General features: G+C 50.2%; 1 protein-coding gene across 2 annotated transcripts in view; it reads right to left on the reverse strand.

The window, feature by feature from the left end:
• The window catches only part of LOC147123730 (histone-lysine N-methyltransferase Smyd1-like), a 110,799-nt gene that overhangs the window by 18,649 nt on the left and 70,469 nt on the right, over nt 1-21,681 (reverse strand). For both annotated transcript variants that reach the window (XM_085975552.1, XM_085975551.1), the window contains one exon: nt 8,111-8,203. In XM_085975552.1, the coding sequence (XP_085831678.1) occupies nt 8,111-8,203 (93 nt within the window). The remainder of the gene's footprint in view (nt 1-8,110; nt 8,204-21,681) is intronic.

Below are 21,681 nucleotides of genomic sequence, written 5' to 3' on the forward strand. Positions count from 1 at the left end.
GTTTGTGGTCTACAGTAATGATTTGGATGTGAATGTAAAAGGTATGATCAGTAAGTTCGCAGATGACACGAAAATTGGTGGGGTGGTAAATAGCGAGGAGGGAAGCCTCAGGCTACAGGACAATATAAATGGGCGGAACAGTGGCAAATGGAATATAACCCTGAAAAGTGTGAGGTGATGCATTTTGGAGGGACTAACAAGGCAAGGGAATACACAATGAATGGTAAGACCCTAGGAAAGACAGAGGATCAGAGGGACCTTGGTGTGCAGGTACATAGATCCCTGAAGGCAGCAGAACAGGTGGATAAGGTGGTTAAAAAGGCATATGGGATACTTGCCTTCATTAGCCGAGGCATAGAATATAAGAACAGGGAGGTTATGATGGAGCTGTACAAAACACTAGTTAGGCCACTGCTGGAATACTGTGTGCAGTTCTGGTCACCACACTATAGGAAGGATGTGATTGCTTTGGAGAGGGTGCAGAGGAGATTCACCAGGATGTTACCTGGGCTGGAGCGCTTCAGCTATGAAGAAAGACTGGACAGGCTGGGGTTGTTTTCCTTGGAGCAGAGGAGGCTGAGGGGGGACCTGATTGAGGTGTACAAAATTATGAGGGGCATAGATAGGGTAGATAGAAAGGAACTCTTCCCCTTCGTAGAGGGGTCAATAACAAGGGGGCATAGATTCAAGGTAAGGGGCAGGAGGTTTAGAGGGGATTTGAGGAAGAACTTTTTCACCCGGAGGGTGGTTGGAATCTGGAACTCACTGCCTGAAAGGGTGGTAGAGGCAGGAACCCTCACAACATTCAAGAAGCATTTAGATGAGCACTTGAAATGCCATTGCATACAAGGCTACGGACCAAATGCTGGAAAATGGGATTAGATTAGACAGGGCTTGATGGCTGGCGCGGACGCGATGGGCCGAAGGGCCTCTTTCTGTGCTGTATAACTCTATGGGGGAGAAATTGGGTATAGCCCCGCTCGGGGCACTAGAATTGGCGAAGCGCAAATTTTATCGCCAGGCGCAACTTATCGCCACCTCCAGCGATATTGGGTTTCATCGCCCCTGAAGGAGATTGCGGCGTTAAATCAGGCGCTGCACGGGACTCCTAAGGCGCTAACCTGGCGGCGCTACTCAATATCTGGGCGGACGGGCGCAGCGCAGGTGCTGTCAATAATCGATGACCACGAGACATGCTGGCGCTGGCCAGCTCTTAAAGGGGTGGGTCATTTAGGTTCAGGAGCCACACTCATCGCCCTGTAGGCCTCAAAATCGGCGCTGTGCAATCTGAGGCGTTACAAACTTTGACCAGATGGAGAGGGCGAGGCAGAGAGCGGAGCGCTTTACCGATGGGGCATTGGATGCTTTGGTTGGCGCAGTGGAGCGCCGGCGAGCAGTGCTGTACCCTGACAATGGCAGGAGGCCTCATCAGAACGAGTACTGCAGAGCTTGGAGGGAAGTTTGTCGAAGAGTCAACTCCAGCAGTGTGGCGCCCAGGACTCCTGTGCAATGCAGGAAGAAGTTCAACGATCTCACTCGGGTCGTTAGGGTGAGTGGCTTATTGGCAATCTTCTTCATCCCTCCAACTGCACCTGACTTTATGGCCAGAAGGTGCGCGATGCCCCAATGGCCATCTGTCAGCCAGCACCCATGGCCCTTTCTGGGAACGTACACGCACATTCAACTCAGTGCATCATGTAAGAGCTGATCCACCATGGGGGGGCATGAGATGACAACTCAGGGCATAATGTAAGGGCTGATCCACCATGGGGGGGCATGAGATGACAACTCAGGGCAGCATGTTTCAGAACTTCCCGTCCTTTCTCCTGCAGGCCAAGCTGGCCAGGAACCGGAGGGAACAGATTCGTACTGGCGGGGGCCCTCCTCAGCTGCAGGAACTGACGGACCTGAAGGAAAGAGTCCACCAGATTGTTGGAGGCCGGATGATTGGTCCTGTCACCATGGAGCTGCCGACCCCATTGTGCACAGCGATGGTAAGGTCATCACCTTTTTGAATTGTCTCCTTCCACTTGTTCCCCCCACCAGCATGCTTTTTCAGTCTGGACTCATGTCAGAGCATTGCAGCACTCTTGCATCCCTTGCTGCCACCCTGGCCTTTCGCTAAATCGACTCTTCAACCTCCCTGCTTTCAGATGCTGCATCACCAGCTCGGGAGCCGGGCCATCAAGCTGCCACTGCCACTGACTCCGGAGGCGAGGAGCAGGAGGAAGCCGGACCATCCGTGCCACCCTCAGGTGAGCCAGCCCATCTGCAGACTGGGGATAGTGCTTCTCTGGAAGGGAGCGGGGGGGATGGATCTGAGGAGGAACCAGTTGCAGGAACCAGCGGCCTCCAGCAGCGCAAGGGGGGTAGGGAAGTTCGGGAGCTATCTCCCCGGAGGGCGCATCAGGCCACGATGACTGCTGCACAGAGCGCAGAAGAGGTGCGTTCCCTCGCAGAAATGAGCGCCCAGGCTCGACTCAGGCACAGTGAGCTGATGGCTGCAGTTGCAAGGATGCCTGAAGCCATCGAGACACTGGCAAGGAGTGTGCAAGACTTCGGGGCAGCACAGGAAAGGAGTGCCCAGGGCGTGGGGACATCACTGGAAAGGACTGTGCAGGGCATCGCGACATCACTGGAAAGGACTGTCCAGGGCTTCACCGATGCACTGGCACCTGCCACGCAAGTGCTGAGTGCTGCCACGCAGTCTCTCGCTGGCCTCATATTGAGGCCACAGAAGTACTGACTGCTGCCATCCTCCATGGATCAGGCAGGATTACCCGGGGCCCTTGCAGCACCACAGCAGGCCAGCAATCTGTGGACCAGCCGATTGGTTCACATGCTGCGGTGCTGCCCCGTCAGAGTGCCAGTGTGTCGGCCGACCACGGAGCAGGTGTCCGCTCTCAGGATGTCAGCATTCCTGATGCCACCGCTGGCACGTCTCCACTGCAGCTGCCATCACCTGCAGGACAGACTGCTTCCACCCATGCCCAATTGGAGCAGTCAGCATCCGGCCCCTCCAAGCCCAGAGTCCGTCCAGGCCATCCCTCAGGGGCATCAGCGCTTTCGGACAGTCAGCAGGCGTCCACCAGCCTTCATGCAGCCACTGGGGTCCCATTACGGAGGAGCTGCAGGGAGGGAAGGGGCCGTTCTCGCAAGAGAAGTAGATCACCATCAAAGGGGAAAGAGTAGAAGGTGCTGCTGAGACGTCCTATTTCTAGAAATCAAGGCCGTGGATGCTGGTCTGAATGTTAGTCATGTTTTGGATAGTCTCCCGGGTGTGCGAGCCACGTGTTCTGAATGTTAGTCATGTTTTGGATAGTCTCCCGGGTGTGTGAGGCACGGATGTGTTAGTTTGTTAGTTAAGCTTTCAGTTGCCATTGCTTTGTCATGCTGGAAGGAAGCACAGTTTTCAAAATAAACAAAGAATTTTATTGTCATTGGCCATGTCTGCTATTTACAATCATTGTGGCCTTCATAGGCTTTGGGTTATCCAAATGGTTCCATTCGTGGTCTTCGAATGGCACCAAGCAGTCCGTGAGAGGGACCTAGAACCGACTCCTTATCATCCTCAGACGGACGGCCCTTCCAGTTTCTCAGACCCTCCCGTCTTGGTCCTCCTCCTCCTCCTCCTCCTCCTGCTCCTCCTACTCCTCCTCCTGCTCCTCCTCTGCTGGTCCTTCAATGTCTGCTGGCATTGGCTGGGTGCGCAGGGTGGCGAGGTTATGGAGCATGCAGCAGACAACGACGAAGTGGGAGACTCGCTCTGGTGAGTACTGCAAGGCTCCTCCCGAATGGTCCAAACAGCGGAACCGTTGCTTCAGCACGCCGATTGTGTGCTCCACAATGTTCCTCGTTGCCTGATGGCTGACGTTGTAGTGCTCCTCAGCAGGGGTGCTGGGCGTACGGAGCGGGGTCATCAGCCATGGGCACAGTGGATAGCCCTTGTCGCCGAGAAGCCAGCCTTCTGGGTGAGCCTGGGCCTCGACAAGGTCAGCGACTGAAGTCTGGCGCAGGATGAATGCGTCGTGGCTGCTGCCTGGGAACTGAGCATTGACCGCGAGGATCAGCTGCCGGTGGTCACAGACCAGCTGCACATTCAAGGAGTGGAACCCCTTGCGGTTGCAGAACTCCTCAGGATTCTGTACAGGCGCCCGCAAAGCCACGTGCGTGCAGTCAATGGCGCCCTGCACCATGGGGAAGTCCGCTATTGCCGCGAAGCCCTCTGCACGCTCCCGCTGCTTCTCCGGTGTCACATTGAAGGAGACGTACTGACGCCGCCTTTTAAACAGGGCATCTGTAACCTGCTGAATGCAGCTATGCACCGCAAACTGGGAGATGTTGGCAATGTCCCCAGTTGCTGACTGGAAGGAGCCGGTCGCATAGAAATTCAATGCCACTGTTATCTTCACAGCCACCGACAGAGAGGTCCTACACCTTATCTGCGGCTGCAGATCTGCCTGAAGAAGGTGGCACAGCTCAGTTACCACCTCCTTTCTGAATCGCAGCCTCCTAACACACTGCTCCTCCGACATGTTGAGGTAAGAGAACTGCTGCCTGAATACCCTGGCAGCGTAAGGTCTGGTGTGGCGACGTCTGTTGGCCCTCCTCCGTCTGGCCATTCCTGGCCCTCTCTCCCTCCGTCCCTGTGCCCTTTCCAGATGGTCGAGCAGCAGGACGTTCCCCTCCAAAGCAGCCCCCATAATAATAGGTCAGCAGAAATTAAATAGGGTGTAAACGCTCACCAGCAGCAGGGTGATGGTATGAAGGCTGAAGGTCCTCTGGCAGCGCTGGGTTACTCGTGAAATGGCTCAGAGTTCAACTTTGCAACTCTGTGTAAATCTCAAATAAGTTGTGCTCCCAAAATGGCTGCCGCTTTTATACCAGTGCAGTCCCCTTTAAATAGCGCCCCCCTAAGCCCGAGAGCCAATGGGGAACGTTCCAGGAAGCTGTCCTTATTAGCGCCGGGCGGAACAGAGGGGGGCGCCACTGAATTTCCGGTCCGGGGCGCCAAAAAGGCGTTGCACACTGAAATGACGTCATGATCTGCCTGCGCCCGCAAGCGGGCACTAAGATTTAGCGCCGGCGCTAAAAGCCCACTCAATATGGCAAGAGGCGCTGGGTTCACTGCGCCCGTCCGAAAATTGGGTTACGCCCCAATTCTTGGCCTCTTTAGGCGCTAATCGCTGGCGCTAGCAACCGAATTTCTCCCCCTATGACTCTATGACCCACTCTCCTCCTGAGCCTAGTCTTCAGGTGAAGGGGGGGCACAATTGGATCGGGCGTATTTATATATAATAGTTTCATTCTATGTTCTAATTTATAGTGAAGTAGGAAAACTTACAGTAATTTGGGAAGCAGAGATGTTGAGCTGGGAGTTGGGAGAAAACAAATTTGAAGCACTACAGCGCCACCACTCGAAAAAAGGTGTAATTACAGCCTGGCGAGTTTATCCATTCTAAAGGTGAATGTTGGAATTTATAACAGGTGAAACTTTGCACAAGAAACACAAGAACAGGAAGTATGGTTTTATAGATAGGAAGTGCATGTAGATGTGTGATTCTTAATATTTCAGAAATATATTTTTACAATAATCTACTCAGTTTTTCATTGTATCGATTAATTAAAAAACAGCTCTTAATGTTGTCCTATTTTTTCCTTTCCATCTTCATAATGGTTTCTTTTAGTGAGAGCTCAGACTCTAAGGCCCAGATTTTGCTGGAGGGGGGCATCTTGCAGCATGTCCTGTTCATGCTCTTTAAGGTTTTAAATTATTTTGCCCACTAAGTTGCTGGAAGTGCGAGCTGATAACGGGCAACGGGCCATCTGGGAGCTTCCTTAACCAATGAGATTAAAGGATTGACTAATAAACAGAGGAAGGACTGAAAAGGAGGCTGAATTAGAGGGGGGTGAATTCAACGTCAAATCAGGTAGAGAGAGAGAAGTAAAGAGAGGGAAAGAAAGACTGGATTAAGAGAGGGAGTAAAAAAGACAGAAAGGAAAAGTAAGAAAAAAAAATTTTGTTGTTGAAACTTTGACATTTTTAAAATATCCAATGACAATTCACTACCTGAAGGAATGAGTCTCCACACTTTTAATTGTTCACTTTCTGGGCAAGAGAGTTTGACTGGCAGTTATTGTGGTGTATTTGGACTTTCAGAAGGCTTTTTATAAGGTCCCGCATAAGAGATTAGCATGTAAAGTTAAGGCACATGGGATTGGGGGCAAGGTATTGACTTGGACAGAGAACTGGTTGGCAGACAGAAAGCAAAGAGTTGGAATAAATGGGTCTTTTTCTGAGTGGCAGGCAGTGACTAGTGGGGTACCGCAGGGATCGGTCCTTGGACCCCAGCTATTTCACAATATATATTAATGATCTAGACAAGGGAACTAGATGTAATATCTCCAAATTTGCAGATGACACAAAGCTGGGTGGGCGTGTGTGCTGTGAGGAGGATGCCGAGAAACTCCAGTATGATTTGGACAGGTTGGGTGATTGCGCAAAAGCATGGCAGATGCAATATAATGTGGATAAATGCAAGGTTATCCACTTTGGTGGCCAAAACAGGAAGGCAGATTATTATCTGAATGGTAATAGATTGGGAGAAGGAGAAGTGCAACGAGACCTGGGTGTCCTTGTGCACCAGTCGCTGAAGGTCAGCATGCAGGTGCAGCAGGCGGTTAAGAAGGCAAATGGTATGTTGGCCTCCGTAGTGAGAGGATTCGAGTACAGGAACAAGGATGCCTTGCTGCAGTTGTACAGGGCCTTGGTAAGACCACATCTTGGGTATTGTGTGCAGTTTTGGTCGCCTTATCTGAGGAAGGGTGTTCTTGCCATGGAAGGAGTTCAGCCAAGATTCACCAGGCTGATACCTGGGATGGCAGGAATGACATATGAGGAGAGAGTGGGTCAATTGGGCTTGTACTCACTGGAGTTTAGAAGAATGAGAGGGGATCTCATTGAAACTTACAAAATTCTGACAGGACTGGACAGACTAGATGCAGGAAGGATGTTCCCGATGGTCGGGGAGTCCAGAACCAGGGGTCACAGTCTAAGGATAAGGGGTAAGCCATTTAGGACAGAAATGAGGAGGAATTTCTTCACCCAAAGAGTGGTGAACCTGTGGAATTCTCTACCACAGAAGGCAGTAGAGGCCAATACATTAAATATATTCAAGAAGGAGTTGGATATATTTCTTAAGGCTAAAGGGATCAAGGGGTATGGGGAGAAAGCAGGGACCGGGTACTGAAATTGGATGATCAGCCATGATCACATTGAATGGCGGAGCAGGCTCGAGGGGCCGAATGGCCTACTCCTGCTCCTATCTTCTATGTTTCTATGTTAACAACAATTATCACGATTTTAAAGGGTATGTACTAGACTTAACTTTCTGCGGCGAGTTTAATGGACAACTAATGTGCAAGTGCAGCAACTCACGGGGAAGTTAAGATTGAGACGCCATGTTGGCGAAGCTAACGGCGGAGCGCCGCAAATCGTCCAGAAGCGTGTGGCGATTCGCAGTTCACGGGGTATCTCTTCCTCGCCACAAGTTGCTGACTGATTTGCGCATTAATAGCGCCGAGTGCTGTTCACACGCAATTAATTTGTCAACATATTCTGGGTCAAAATGTAACAAAGTAGAATCGGCAACATTAAATCTTCTCTGTGATGGCCAAAGGAGACATAGGGAAGGGTTTTGGTCTCCATGTTGATCTTTGCTTCCCTTTGTGGTGGACTCACCCTCCACCATTGCACACACTTGGAAAGAGAGTGGAAGAACTAACAGTGGGATAGTTCGAGGGGTAGAAGATAAGCAAATGTCTAGCACTATATTTTTACCAGCCCCCCTTCTCTATAGCTACATTATACTCCATAATTTACAATAATGAATCATAAGTATCTAAAATAAACTTGGTTGGATAGGAGCTGTTGATAATATTGAAGAGATTTTCTCATCGGTACTAACCCAACCACTGTAGGTGAAGATATGGAGCAAAGCTAAATAGTTAAAGGAAATAAAACCACTCTGTGTCCTTATAATGTGTCCAAATATCAAGATTTCTTTGCTGAGGGTTAGTTGGGCTTCAGTAAATGTAGGCTTTCACTTACATTAATCCAAAGTCCCTCAGATCGGTGTCTATCAATTTTCTCCAATTCTTTCTTTGAAAATTCAATCACCTCCTTCACTGTCTCGTCTGATGGCTGTAATGTGACAAGTAAGTTAGTTAATGCAGCACACGTTTATAATATTGTGTCAGCAGAATTACTGTCAATGTCCCACTAAGGTCCACGGCTGGAGGTCCCACGTGGGCCACTCACCAGCGCTGCCGCTGGAAGAGATTCTGTGCAGGCACTGCCGCGTAGCAAATTTAAAGGGACCGAGCAGGGAAAAAATAATTCGAGGGAATATTGATTTTTGTCCCGTTGTTTCAGAGGGGTCTTTCTTGCTGTTCCTGTCGGCACTCTCACCAGGATAGATCTGGATTGTAATTGGGCAGAGCAGATTGGTGCCTATTATGAGACCCGCCCAATTTCGTTACAATCCACCATATTACCATCATGGATTTGGGAGAACTGAATCAGCTGGGATTGGGACTGTTGAATGAGCTGGGATTGGGAGAGTTGAATCAGCTGGGATTGGGAGTTGAATGAGCTGGGATTGAGAGAGTTGAATGAGCTGGGATTGGGAGAGTTGAATGAGCTGGGATTGGGAGTTGAATGAGCTGGGATTGGGATTGTTGAATGAGCTGGGATTGGGAGTGTTGAATGAGCTGGGATTGGGATTGTTGAATGAGCTGGGATTGGGAGTGTTGAATGAGCTGGGATTGGAAGGGTTGAATGAGCTGGGTTTGGGAGAGTTGAATGAGCTGGGATTGGGAGTGTTGAGTGAGCTGGGATTGGGAGTGTTGAGTGAGCTGGCATTGGGAGAGTTGAATGAGCTGGGATTGGGAGAGTTGAATGAGCTGGGATTGGGAGAGTTGAATGAGCTGGGATTGGGAGAGTTGAATGAGCTGGGATTGGGAGAGTTGAATGAGCTGGGATTGGGAGAGTTGAATGAGCTGGGATTGGGAGTGTTGAATGAGCTGTGATTGGGAATGTTGAATGAGCTGGGATTGGGAGAGTTGAGTGAGCTGGGATTGGTAGGGTTGAATGAGCTGGGTTTGGGAGAGTTGAGTGAGCTGGGATTGGGAGAGTTGAATGAGCTGGGATTGGGAGAGTTGAATGAACTGGGATTGGGAGATTTGAATGAGCTGGGATTGGGAGAGTTGAATGGGCTGGGATTGGGAGTGTTGAATGACCTGTGATTGGGAGTATTGAATGAGCTGGGATTGGGAGAGTTGAATGAGCTGGGATTGGGAGTGTTGAGTGAGCTGGGATTGGAAGGGTTGAATGAGCTGGGATTGGGAGAGTTGAATGAGCTGGGATTGGGAGTGTTGAATGAGCTGTGATTGGGAGTGTTGAATGAGCTGGGATTGGGAGAGTTGAACGAGCTGGGATTGGGAGTGTTGAGTGAGCTGGGATTGGGAGTGTTGAATGAGCTGGGATTGGAAGGGTTGAATGAGCTGGGATTGGGAGAGTTGAGTGAGCTGGGATTGGGAGTTGAATGAGCTGGGATTGGGAGAGTTGAATGAGCTGGGATTGGGAGAGTTGAATGAGCTGGGATTGGGAGAGTTGAATGAGCTGTGATTGGGAGTGTTGAATGAGCTGGGATTGGAGGGGTTGAATGAGCTGGGATTGGGAGTGTTGAATGAGCTGGGATTGGGATTGTTGAATGAGCTGGGATTGGGAGAGTTGAATGAGCTGGGATTGGGAGAGTTGAATGAGCTGGGATTGGGAGTTGAATGAGCTGGGATTGGAAGGGTTGAATGAGCTGGGATTGGGAGTGTTGACTGAGCTGGGATTGGGAGTGTTGAGTGAGCTGGGATTGGGAGAGTTGAATGAGCTGGGATTGGGAGAGTTGAATGAGCTGGGATTGGGAGAGTTGAATGAGCTGGGATTGGGAGAGTTGAATGAGCTGGGATTGGGAGAGTTGAATGAGCTGGGATTGGGAGTGTTGAATGAGCTGGGATTGGAAGGGCTAATGAGCTGGGATTGGGAGTGTTGAATGAGCTGGGATTGGAGGGGTTGAATGAGCTGGGATTGGGAGTGTAGAGTGAGCTGGGATTGGGAGTGTTGAATGAGCTGAGATTGGAAGGGTTGAATGAGCTGGGTTTGGGAGTGTTGAATGAGCTGGGATTGGGAGAGTTGAATGAACTGGGATTGGGAGATTTGAATGAGCTGGGATTGGGAGAGTTGAATGAGCTGGGATTGGGAGAGTTGAATGAGCTAGGATTGGGAGTTGAATGAGCTGGGATTGGGAGTGTTGAATGAGCTGGGATTGGGAGAGTTGAATGAGCTGGGATTGGGAGTTGAATGAGCTGGGATTGGGAGAGTTGAGTGAGCTGGGATTGGAAGTGTTGAGTGAGCTGGGATTGGGAGAGTTGAATGAGCTGGGATTGGGAGTGTTGAGTGAGCTGGGATTGGGAGAGTTGAATGAGCTGCGATTGGAAGTGTTGAGTGAGCTGGGATTGGGAGTGTTGAATGAGCTGGGATTGGGAGTGTTGAATGTGCTGGGATTGGGAGTGTTGAATGAGCTGGGATTGGGGGAGCTGAATGAGCTGGGATTGGGAATGTTGAATGAGCTGGGATTGGGAGAGTTGAGTGAGCTGGGATTGGTAGAGTTGAATGAGCTGGGATTGGGAGAGTTGAATGAGCTGGGATTGGGAGAGTTGAATGAGCTGGGATTGGGAGAGTTGAATGAGCTGGGATTGGGAGAGTTGAATGAGCTGGGATTGGGAGAGTTGAATGAGCTGGGATTGGGAGTGTTGAATGAGCTGGGATTGGAGGGGTTGAATGAGCTGGGATTGGGAGTGTTGAGTGAGCTGGGATTGGGAGTGTTGAATGAGCTGTGATTGGAAGCGTTGAATGAGCTGGGTTTGGGAGTGTTGAATGAGCTGGGATTGGGAGAGTTGAATGAACTGGGATTGGGAGATTTGAATGAGCTGGGATTGGGAGAGTTGAATGAGCTGGGATTGGGAGAGTTGAATGAGCTAGGATTGGGAGTTGAATGAGCTGGGATTGGGAGTGTTGAATGAGCTGGGATTGGGAGAGTTGAATGAGCTGGGATTGGGAGTTGAATGAGCTGGGATTGGGAGAGTTGAGTGAGCTGGGATTGGAAGTGTTGAGTGAGCTGGTATTGGGAGAGTTGAATGAGCTGGGATTGGGAGTGTTGAGTGAGCTGGAATTGGGAGAGTTGAATGAGCTGGGATTGGGAGAGTTGAATGAGCTGGGATTGGGAGAGTTGAATCAGCTGGGATTGGAAGTGTTGAGTGAGCTGGGATTGGGAGTGTTGAATGAGCTGGGATTGGGAGTGTTGAATGTGCTGGGATTGGGAGTGTTGAATGAGCTGGAATTGGGAGATAAATCAGCTGGGATTCGGAGAGTTGACTGAGCTGGGATTGGGAGTGTTGAATGAGCTGGGATTGGGGGAGTTGAATGAGCTGGGATTGGGAATGTTGAATGAGCTGGGATTGGGAGAGTTGAGAGGGCTGGGATTGGTAGAGTTGAATGAGCTGGGATTGGGAGAGTTGAGTGAGCTGGGATTGGGAGAGTTGAATGAACTGGGATTGGGAGATTTGAATGAGCTGGGATTGGGAGAGTTGAATGAGCTGGGATTGGGAGAGTTGAATGAACTGGGATTGGGAGAGTTGAATGAGTTGGGATTGGGAGAGTTGAATGGGCTGGGATTGGGAGTGTTGAGTGAGCTGGGATTGGGAGAGTTGAATGAGCTAGGATTGGGAGAGTTGAATGGGCTGGGATTGGGAGTGTTGAGTGAGCTGGGATTGGAAGGGTTGAATGAGCTGGGATTGGGAGTGTTGAATGAGCTGGGATTGGAGGGGATGAATGAGCTGGGATTGGGAGTGTTGAGTGAGCTGGGATTGGGAGTGTTGAATGAGCTGTGATTGGAAGGGTTGAATGAGCTGGGTTTGGGAGTGTTGAATGAGCTGGGATTGGGAGAGTTGAATGAACTGGGATTGGGAGATTTGAATGAGCTGGGATTGGGAGAGTTGAATGAGCTGGGATTGGGAGAGTTGAATGAGCTAGGATTGGGAGTTGAATGAGCTGGGATTGGGAGTGTTGAATGAGCTGGGATTGGGAGAGTTGAATGAGCTGGGATTGGGAGTTGAATGAGCTGGGATTGGGAGAGTTGAGTGAGCTGGGATTGGAAGTGTTGAGTGAGCTGGTATTGGGAGAGTTGAATGAGCTGGGATTGGGAGAGTTGAATGAGCTGGGATTGGAAGTGTTGAGTGAGCTGGGATTGGGAGTGTTGAATGAGCTGGGATTGGGAGTGTTGAATGTGCTGGGATTGGGAGTGTTGAATGAGCTGGAATTGGGAGATAAATCAGCTGGGATTCGGAGAGTTGACTGAGCTGGGATAGGGAGTGTTGAATGAGCTGGGATTGGGGGAGTTGAATGAGCTGGGATTGGGACTGTTGAATGAGCTGGGATTGGGAGAGTTGAGTGAGCTGGGATTGGTAGAGTTGCATGAGCTGGGATTGGGAGAGTTGAGTGAGCTGGGATTGGTAGAGTTGAATGAGCTGGGATTGGGAGAGAGGAATGAACTGGGATTGGGAGATTTGAATGAGCCGGGATTGGGAGAGTTGAATGGGCTGGGATTGGGAGTGTTGAGTGAGCTGGGATTGGGAGAGTTGAATGAGCTGGGATTGGGAGAGTTGAATGGGCTGGGATTGGGAGTGTTGAGTGAGCTGGGATTGGGAGTATTGAATGAGCTGGGATTGGGAGAGTTGAATGAGCTGGGGATTGGGAGTGTTGAGTGAGCTGGGATTGGAAGGGTTGAATGAGCTGGGATTGGGGGAGTTGAATGAGCTGGGATTGGGAGTGTTGAATGAGCTGTGATTGGGAGTGTTGAATGAGCTGGGATTGGGAGAGTTGAATGAGCTGGGATTGGGAGTGTTGAATGTGCTGGGATTGGGAGTGTTGAATGAGCTGGAATTGGGAGATAAATCAGCTGGGATTCGGAGAGTTGACTGAGCTGGGATTGGGAGTGTTGAATGAGCTGGGATTGGGGGAGCTGAATGAGCTGGGATTGGGAATGTTGAATGAGCTGGGATTGGGAGAGTTGAGTGAGCTGGGATTGGTAGAGTTGAATGAGCTGGGATTGGGAGAGTTGAATGAGCTGGGATTGGGAGAGTTGAATGAGCTGGGATTGGGAGAGTTGAATGAGCTGGGATTGGGAGAGTTGAATGAGCTGGGATTGGGAGAGTTGAATGAGCTGGGATTGGGAGTGTTGAATGAGCTGGGATTGGAGGGGTTGAATGAGCTGGGATTGGGAGTGTTGAGTGAGCTGGGATTGGGAGTGTTGAATGAGCTGTGATTGGAAGCGTTGAATGAGCTGGGTTTGGGAGTGTTGAATGAGCTGGGATTGGGAGAGTTGAATGAACTGGGATTGGGAGATTTGAATGAGCTGGGATTGGGAGAGTTGAATGAGCTGGGATTGGGAGAGTTGAATGAGCTAGGATTGGGAGTTGAATGAGCTGGGATTGGGAGTGTTGAATGAGCTGGGATTGGGAGAGTTGAATGAGCTGGGATTGGGAGTTGAATGAGCTGGGATTGGGAGAGTTGAGTGAGCTGGGATTGGAAGTGTTGAGTGAGCTGGTATTGGGAGAGTTGAATGAGCTGGGATTGGGAGTGTTGCGTGAGCTGGAATTGGGAGAGTTGAATGAGCTGGGATTGGGAGAGTTGAATGAGCTGGGATTGGGAGAGTTGAATGAGCTGGGATTGGAAGTGTTGAGTGAGCTGGGATTGGGAGTGTTGAATGAGCTGGGATTGGGAGATAAATCAGCTGGGATTCGGAGAGTTGACTGAGCTGGGATTGGGAGTGTTGAATGAGCTGGGATTGGGGGAGTTGAATGAGCTGGGATTGGGAATGTTGAATGAGCTGGGATTGGGAGAGTAGAGAGGGCTGGGATTGGTAGAGTTGAATGAGCTGGGATTGGGAGAGTTGAGTGAGCTGGGATTGGGAGAGTTGAATGAACTGGGATTGGGAGATTTGAATGAGCTGGGATTGGGAGAGTTGAATGAGCTGGGATTGGGAGAGTTGAATGAACTGGGATTGGGAGATTTGAATGAGTTGGGATTGGGAGAGTTGAATGGGCTGGGATTGGGAGTGTTGAGTGAGCTGGGATTGGGAGAGTTGAATGAGCTGGGATTGGGAGAGTTGAATGGGCTGGGATTGGGAGTGTAGAGTGAGCTGGGATTGGAAGGGTTGAATGAGCTGGGATTGGGAGTGTTGAATGAGCTGGGATTGGAGGGGATCAATGAGCTGGGATTGGGAGTGTTGAGTGAGCTGGGATTGGGAGTGTTGAATGAGCTGTGATTGGAAGGGTTGAATGAGCTGGGTTTGGGAGTGTTGAATGAGCTGGGATTGGGAGAGTTGAATGAACTGGGATTGGGAGTTGAATGAGCTGGGATTGGGAGAGTTGAGTGAGCTGGGATTGGAAGTGTTGAGTGAGCTGGTATTGGGAGAGTTGAATGAGCTGGGATTGGGAGTGTTGAGTGAGCTGGGATTGGGAGAGTTGAATGAGCTGGGATTGGGAGAGTTGAATGAGCTGGGATTGGAAGTGTTGAGTGAGCTGGGATTGGGAGTGTTGAATGAGCTGGTGTTGGGAGTGTTGAATGTGCTGGGATTGGGAGTGTTGAATGAGCTGGAATTGGGAGATAAATCAGCTGGGATTCGGAGAGTTGACTGAGCTGGGATAGGGAGTGTTGAATGAGCTGGGATTGGGGGAGTTGAATGAGCTGGGATTGGGAATGTTGAATGAGCTGGGATTGGGAGAGTTGAGTGAGCTGGGATTGGTAGAGTTGAATATGCTGGGATTGGGAGAGTTGAGTGAGCTGGGATTGGTAGAGTTGAATGAGCTGGGATTGGGAGAGTGGAATGAACTGGGATTGGGAGATTTGAATGAGCCGGGATTGGGAGAGTTGAATGGGCTGGGATTGGGAGTGTTGAGTGAGCTGGGATTGGGAGAGTTGAATGAGCTGGGATTGGGAGAGTTGAATGGGCTGGGATTGGGAGTGTTGAGTGAGCTGGGATTGGGAGTATTGAATGAGCTGGGATTGGGAGAGTTGAATGAGCTGGGGATTGGGAGTGTTGAGTGAGCTGGGATTGGAAGGGTTGAATGAGCTGGGATTGGGAGAGTTGAATGAGCTGGGATTGGGAGTGTTGAATGAGCTGTGATTGGCAGTGTTGAATGAGCTGGGATTGGGAGAGTTGAATGAGCTGGGATTGGGAGTGTTGAGTGAGCTGGGATTGGGAGTGTTGAATGAGCTGGGATTGGAAGGGTTGAATGAGCTGGGATTGGGAGTGTTGAGTGAGCTGGGATTGGGAGTTGAATGAGCTGGGATTGGGAGAGTTGAATGAGCTGGGATTGGGAGAGTTGAATGAGCTGGGATTGGGAGAGTTGAATGAGCTGTGATTGGGAGTGTTGAATGAGCTGGGATTGGAGGGGTTGAATGAGCTGGGATTGGGAGTGTTGAATGAGCTGGGATTGGGATTGTTGAATGAGCTGGGATTGGGGGAGTTGAATGAGCTGGGATTGGGAATGTTGAATGAGCTGGGATTGGGAGAGTTGAGTGAGCTGGGATTGGTAGAGTTGAATGAGCTGGGATTGGGAGAGTTGAATGAACTGGGATTGGGAGATTTGAATGAGCTGGGATTGGGAGAGTTGAATGGGCTGGGATTGGGAGTGTTGAGTGAGCTGGGATTGGGAGAGTTGAATGAGCTGGGATTGGGAGAGTTGAATGAGCTGGGATTGGGAGTGTTGAATGAGCTGTGATTGGGAGTATTGAATGAGCTGGGATTGGGAGAGTTGAATGAGCTGGGATTGGGAGTGTTGAGTGAGCTGGGATTGGAAGGGTTGAATGAGCTGGGATTTGGAGAGTTGACTGGGCTGGGATTGGGAGTGTTGAATGAGCTGGGATTGGGAGAGTTGAATGAGCTGGGATTGGGAGTGTTGAGTGAGCTGGGATTGGGAGTGTTGAATGAGCTGGGATTGGAAGGGTTGAATGAGCTTGGATTGGGAGTGTTGAGTGAGCTGGGATTGGGAGTTGAATGAGCTGGGATTGGGAGAGTTGAATGAGCTGGGATTGGGAGAGTTGAATGAGCGGGGATTGGGAGAGTTGAATGAGCTGTGATTGGGAGTGTTGAATGAGTTGGGATTGGAGGGGTTGAATGAGCTGGGATTGGGAGTGTTGAATGAGCTGGGATTGGGATTGTTGAATGAGCTGGGATTGGGGGAGTTGAATGAGCTGGGATTGGGAATGTTGAATGAGCTGGGATTGGGAGAGTTGAGTGAGCTGGGATTGGTAGAGTTGAATGAGCTGGGATTGGGAGAGTTGAATGAACTGGGATTGGGAGATTTGAATGAGCTGGGATTGGGAGAGTTGAGTGAGCTGGGATTGGGAGAGTTGAATGAGCTGGGATTGGGAGAGTTGAATGAGCTGGGATTGGGAGTGTTGAATGAGCTGTGATTGGGAGTATTGAATGAGCTGGGATTGGGAGAGTTAAATGAGCTGGGATTGGGAGTGTTGAGTGAGCTGGGATTGGAAGGGTTGAATGAGCTGGGATTGGGAGAGTTGAATGAGCTGGGATTGGGAGTGTTGAGTGAGCTGGGATTGGGAGAGTTGAATGAGCTGGGATTGGGAGAGTGGAATGAGCTGGGATTGGAAGTGTTGAGTGAGCTGGGATTGGGAGTGTTGAATGAGCTGGGATTGGGAGTGTTGAATGTGCTGGGATTGGGAGTGTTGAATGAGCTGGAATTGGGAGATAATCAGCTGGGATTTGGAGAGTTGACTGGGCTGGGATTGGGAGTGTTGAATGAGCTGGGATTGGGGTAGTTCAATGAGCTGGGATTTGGAATGTTGAATGAGCTGGGATTGGGAGAGTTGAATGAGCTGGGATTGGGAGAGTTGAGTGAGCTGGGATTGGTAGAGTTGAATGAGCTGGGATTGGGAGAGTTGAATGAACTGGGATTGGGAGATTTGAATGAGCTGCGATTGGGAGTGTTGAATGGGCTGGGATTGGGAGTGTTGAGTGAGCTGGGATTGGGAGAGTTGAATGAGCTGGGATTGGGAGAGTTGAATGAGCTGGGATTGGGAGTGTTGAATGAGCTGTGATTGGGAGTATTGAATGAGCTGGGATTGGGAGAGTTGAATGAGCTGGGATTGGGAGTGTTGAGTGAGCTGGGATTGGAAGGGTTGAATGAGCTGGGATTGGGAGAGTTGAATGAGCTGGGATTGGGAGTGTTGAATGAGCTGTGATTGGGAGTTTTGAATGAGCTGGGATTGGGAGAGTTGAATGAGCTGGGATTGGGAGTGTTGAGTGAGCTGGGATTGGGAGTGTTGAATGAGCTGGGATTGGAAGGCTTGAATGAGCTGGGATTGTGAGTGTTGAGTGAGCTGGGATTGGGAGTTGAATGAGCTGGGATTGGGAGAGTTGAATGAGCTGGGATTGGGAGAGTTGAATGAGCTGGGATTGGGAGAGTTGAATGAGCTGGGATGGGGAGTGTTGAATGAGCTGGGATTGGAGGGGTTGAATCAGCTGGGATTGGGAGTGTTGAATGAGCTGGGATTGGGATTGTTGAATGAGCTGGGATTGGGAGAGTTGAATGAGCTGGGATTGGGAGTATTGTATTATCTGGGATTGGGAGAGTTGAATGAGCTGGGATTGGGAGAGTTGAAAGAGCTGGGATTGGGAGTTGAATGAGCTGGGATTGGAAGGGTTGAATGAGCTGGGATTGGGAGTGTTGAGTGAGCTGGGATTGGGAGTGTTGAGTGAGCTGGGATTGGGAGAGTTGAATGAGCTGGGATTGGGAGAGTTGAATGAGCTGGGATTGGGAGAGTTGAATGAGCTGGGATTGGGAGAGTTGAATGAGCTGGGATTGGGAGAGTTGAATGAGCTGGGATTGGGAGTGTTGAATGAGCTGGGATTGGAAGGGTTGAATGAGCTGGGATTGGGAGTGTTGAATGAGCTGGGATTGGAGGGGTTGAATGAGCTGGGATTGGGAGTGTTGAGTGAGCTGGGATTGGGAGTGTTGAATGAGCTGTGATTGGAAGGGTTGAATGAGCTGGGTTTGGGAGCGTTGAATGAGCTGGGATTGGGAGAGTTGAATGAACTGGGATTGGGAGATTTGAATGAGCTGGGATTGGGAGAGTTGAATGAGCTGGGATTGGGACAGTTGAATGAGCTAGGATTGGGAGTTGAATGAGCTGGTATTGGGAGTGTTGAATGTGCTGGGATTGGGAGAGTTGAATGAGCTGGGATTGGGAGTTGAATGAGCTGGGATTGGGAGAGTTGAGTGAGCTGGGATTGGAAGTGTTGAGTGAGCTGGGATTGGGAGAGTTGAATGAGCTGGGATTGGGAGTGTTGAGTGAGCTGGGATTGGGAGAGTTGAATGAGCTGGGATTGGGAGAGTTGAATGAGCTGGGATTGGAAGTGTTGAGTGAGCTGGGATTGGGAGTGTTGAATGAGCTGGGATTGGGAGTGTTGAATGTGCTGGGATTGGGAGTGTTGAATGAGCTGGAATTGGGAGATAAATCAGCTTGGATTCGGAGAGTTGACTGAGCTGGGATTGGGAGTGTTGAATGAGCTGGGCTTGGGGGAGTTGAATGAGCTGGGATTGGGAGAGTTGAATGAGCTGGGATTGGGAGAGTTGAATGAGCTGGGATTGTTAGAGTTGAATGAGCTGGGATTGGGAGAGTTGAGTGAGTTGGGATTGGGAGTTGAATGAGCTGGGATTGGGAGTGTTGAATGAGCTGGGATTGGGAGAGTTGAATGAGCTGGGATTGGGAGAGTTGAATGAGCTGGGATTGGGAGAGTTGAATGAGCTGGGATTGGAAGTGTTGAGTGAGCTGGGATTGGGAGAGTTGAATGAGCTGAGATTGGGAGTGTTGAATGAGCTGGGATTGGGAGAACTGAATGAGCTGGGATTAGGAGAGTTGAATGAGCTGGGATTGGGAGAGTTGAATGAGCTGGGATTGGGAGAGTTGAATGAGCTGGGATTGGGAGTGTTGAATGAGCTGGGATTGGGAGAGTTGAATGAGCTGGGATTGGGAGTTTTGAGTGAGCTGGGAGTGGGAGAGTTGAATGAGCTGGGATTGGGAGTTGAATGAGCTGGGATTGGGAGAGTTGAATGAGCTGGGATTGGGTGTTGAATGAGCTGGGATTGGGAGTGTTGAATGAGCTGGGATTGGGAGAGTTGAATGAGCTGGGATTGGGAGTTGAATGAGCTGGGATTGGGAGAGTTGAATGTGCTGGCATTGGGAGTGTTGTAAGAGCTGGGATTGGGAGAGTTGAATGTGCTGGGATTGGGAGTGTTGAATGAGCTGGGATTGGGAGAGTTGAATGAGCTGGGATTGGGGGTGTTGAATGAGCTGGGATTGGGAGTGTTGAATGAGCTGGGATTGGGAGAGTTGAATGAGCTGGGATTGGGTGTTGAATGAGTTGGGATTGGGAGTGTTGAATGAGCTGGGATTGGGAGTGTTGAATGAGCTGGGATTGGGGGTGTTGAATGAGCTGGGATTGGGAGTGTTGAATGAGCTGGGATTGGGGGTGTTGAATGAGCTGGGATTGGGAGTTGAATGAGCTGGGATTGGAAGGGTTGAATGAGCTGGGATTGGGGGTGTTGAATGAGCTGGGATTGGGAGTGTTGAATGAGCTGGGATTGGGAGAGTTGAATGAGCTGGGATTGGGTGTTGAATGAGTTGGGATTGGGAGTGTTGAATGAGCTGGGATTGGGAGTGTTGAATGAGCTGGGATTGGGGGTGTTGAATGAGCTGGGATTGGGAGTGTTGAATGAGCTGGGATTGGGGGTGTTGAATGAGCTGGGATTGGGAGTTGAATGAGCTGGGATTGGAAGGGTTGAATGAGCTGGGATTGGGAGTGTTGAAAGAGCTGGGATTGGGAGTGTTGAATGAGCTGGGATTGGGAGAGTTGAATGAGCTGGGATTGGGAGAGTTGAATGAGCTGGGATTGGGAGAGTTGAATGAGCTGGGATTGGGAGTGTTGAGTGAGCTGGGATTGGGAGAGTTGAATGAGCTGAGATTGGGAGTGTTGAATGAGCTGGGATTGGGGGAACTGAATGAGCTGGGATTAGGAGAGTTGAATGAGCTGGGATTGGGAGTGTTGAATGAGCTGGGATTGGAAGGGTTGAATGAGCTGGGATTGGGAGTGTTGAATGAGCTGGGATTGGAGGGGTTGAATGAGCTGGGATTGGGAGTGTTGAGTGAGCTGGGATTGGGAGTGTTGAATGAGCTGTGATTGGAAGGGTTGAATGAGCTGGGTTTGGGAGTGTTGAATGAGCTGGGATTGGGAGAGTTGAATGAACTGGGATTGGGAGATTTGAATGAGCTGGGATTGGGAGAGTTGAATGAGCTGGGATTGAGAGAGTTGAATGAGCTAGGATTGGGAGTTGAATGAGCTGGGATTGGGAGTGTTGAATGAGCTGGGATTGGGAGAGTTGAATGAGCTGCGATTGGGAGTTGAATGAGCTGGGATTGGGAGAGTTGAGTGAGCTGGGATTGGAAGTGTTGAGTGAGCTGGGATTGGGAGAGTTGAATGAGCTGGGATTGGGAGTGTTGAGTGAGCTGGGATTGGGAGAGTTGAATGAGCTGGGATTGGGAGAGTTGAATGAGCTGGGATTGGAAGTGTTGAGTGAGCTGGGATTGGGAGTGTTGAATGAGCTGGGATTGGGAGTGTTGAATGTGCTGGGATTGGGAGTGTTGAATGAGCTGGAATTGGGAGATAAATCAGCTGGGATTCGGAGAGTTGACTGAGCTGGGATTGGGAGTGTTGAATGAGCTGGGATTGGGGGAGTTGAATGAGCTGGGATTGGGAATGTTGAATGAGCTGGGATTGGGAGAGTTGAGTGAGCTGGGATTGGTAGAGTTGAATGAGCTGGGATTGGGAGAGTTGAATGAGCTGGGATTGGGAGAGTTGAATGAGCTGGGATTGGGAGAGTTGAATGAGCTGGGATTGGGAGAGTTGAATGAGCTGGGATTGGGAGTGTTGAATGAGCTGGGATTGGAAGGGTTGAATGAGCTGGGATTGGGAGTGTTGAATGAGCTGGGATTGGAGGGGTTGAATGAGCTGGGATTGGGAGTGTTGAGTGAGCTGGGATTGGGAGTGTTGAATGAGCTGTGATTGGAAGGGTTGAATGAGCTGGGTTTGGGAGTGTTGAATGAGCTGGGATTGGGAGAGTTGAATGAACTGGGATTGGGAGATTTGAATGAGCTGGGATTGGGAGAGTTGAATGAGCTGGGATTGGGAGAGTTGAATGAGCTAGGATTGGGAGTTGTATGAGCTGGGATTGGGAGTGTTGAATGAGCTGGGATTGGGAGAGTTGAATGAGCTGGGATTGGGAGTTGAATGAGCTGGGATTGGGAGAGTTGAGTGAGCTGGAATTGGAAGTGTTGAGTGAGCTGGGATTGGGAGAGTTGAATGAGCTGGGATTGGGAGTGTTGAGTGAGCTGGGATTGGGAGAGTTGAATGAGCTGGGATTGGGAGAGTTGAATGAGCTGGGATTGGAAGTGTTGAGTGAGCTGGGATTGGGAGTGTTGAATGA

This window comes from Somniosus microcephalus, chromosome 2 (assembly GCF_052327205.1).
Source record: "Somniosus microcephalus isolate GS21.2 chromosome 2, FLI_Smic_1.0, whole genome shotgun sequence".
NCBI classification, from domain to species: Eukaryota; Metazoa; Chordata; class Chondrichthyes; order Squaliformes; family Somniosidae; genus Somniosus; species Somniosus microcephalus.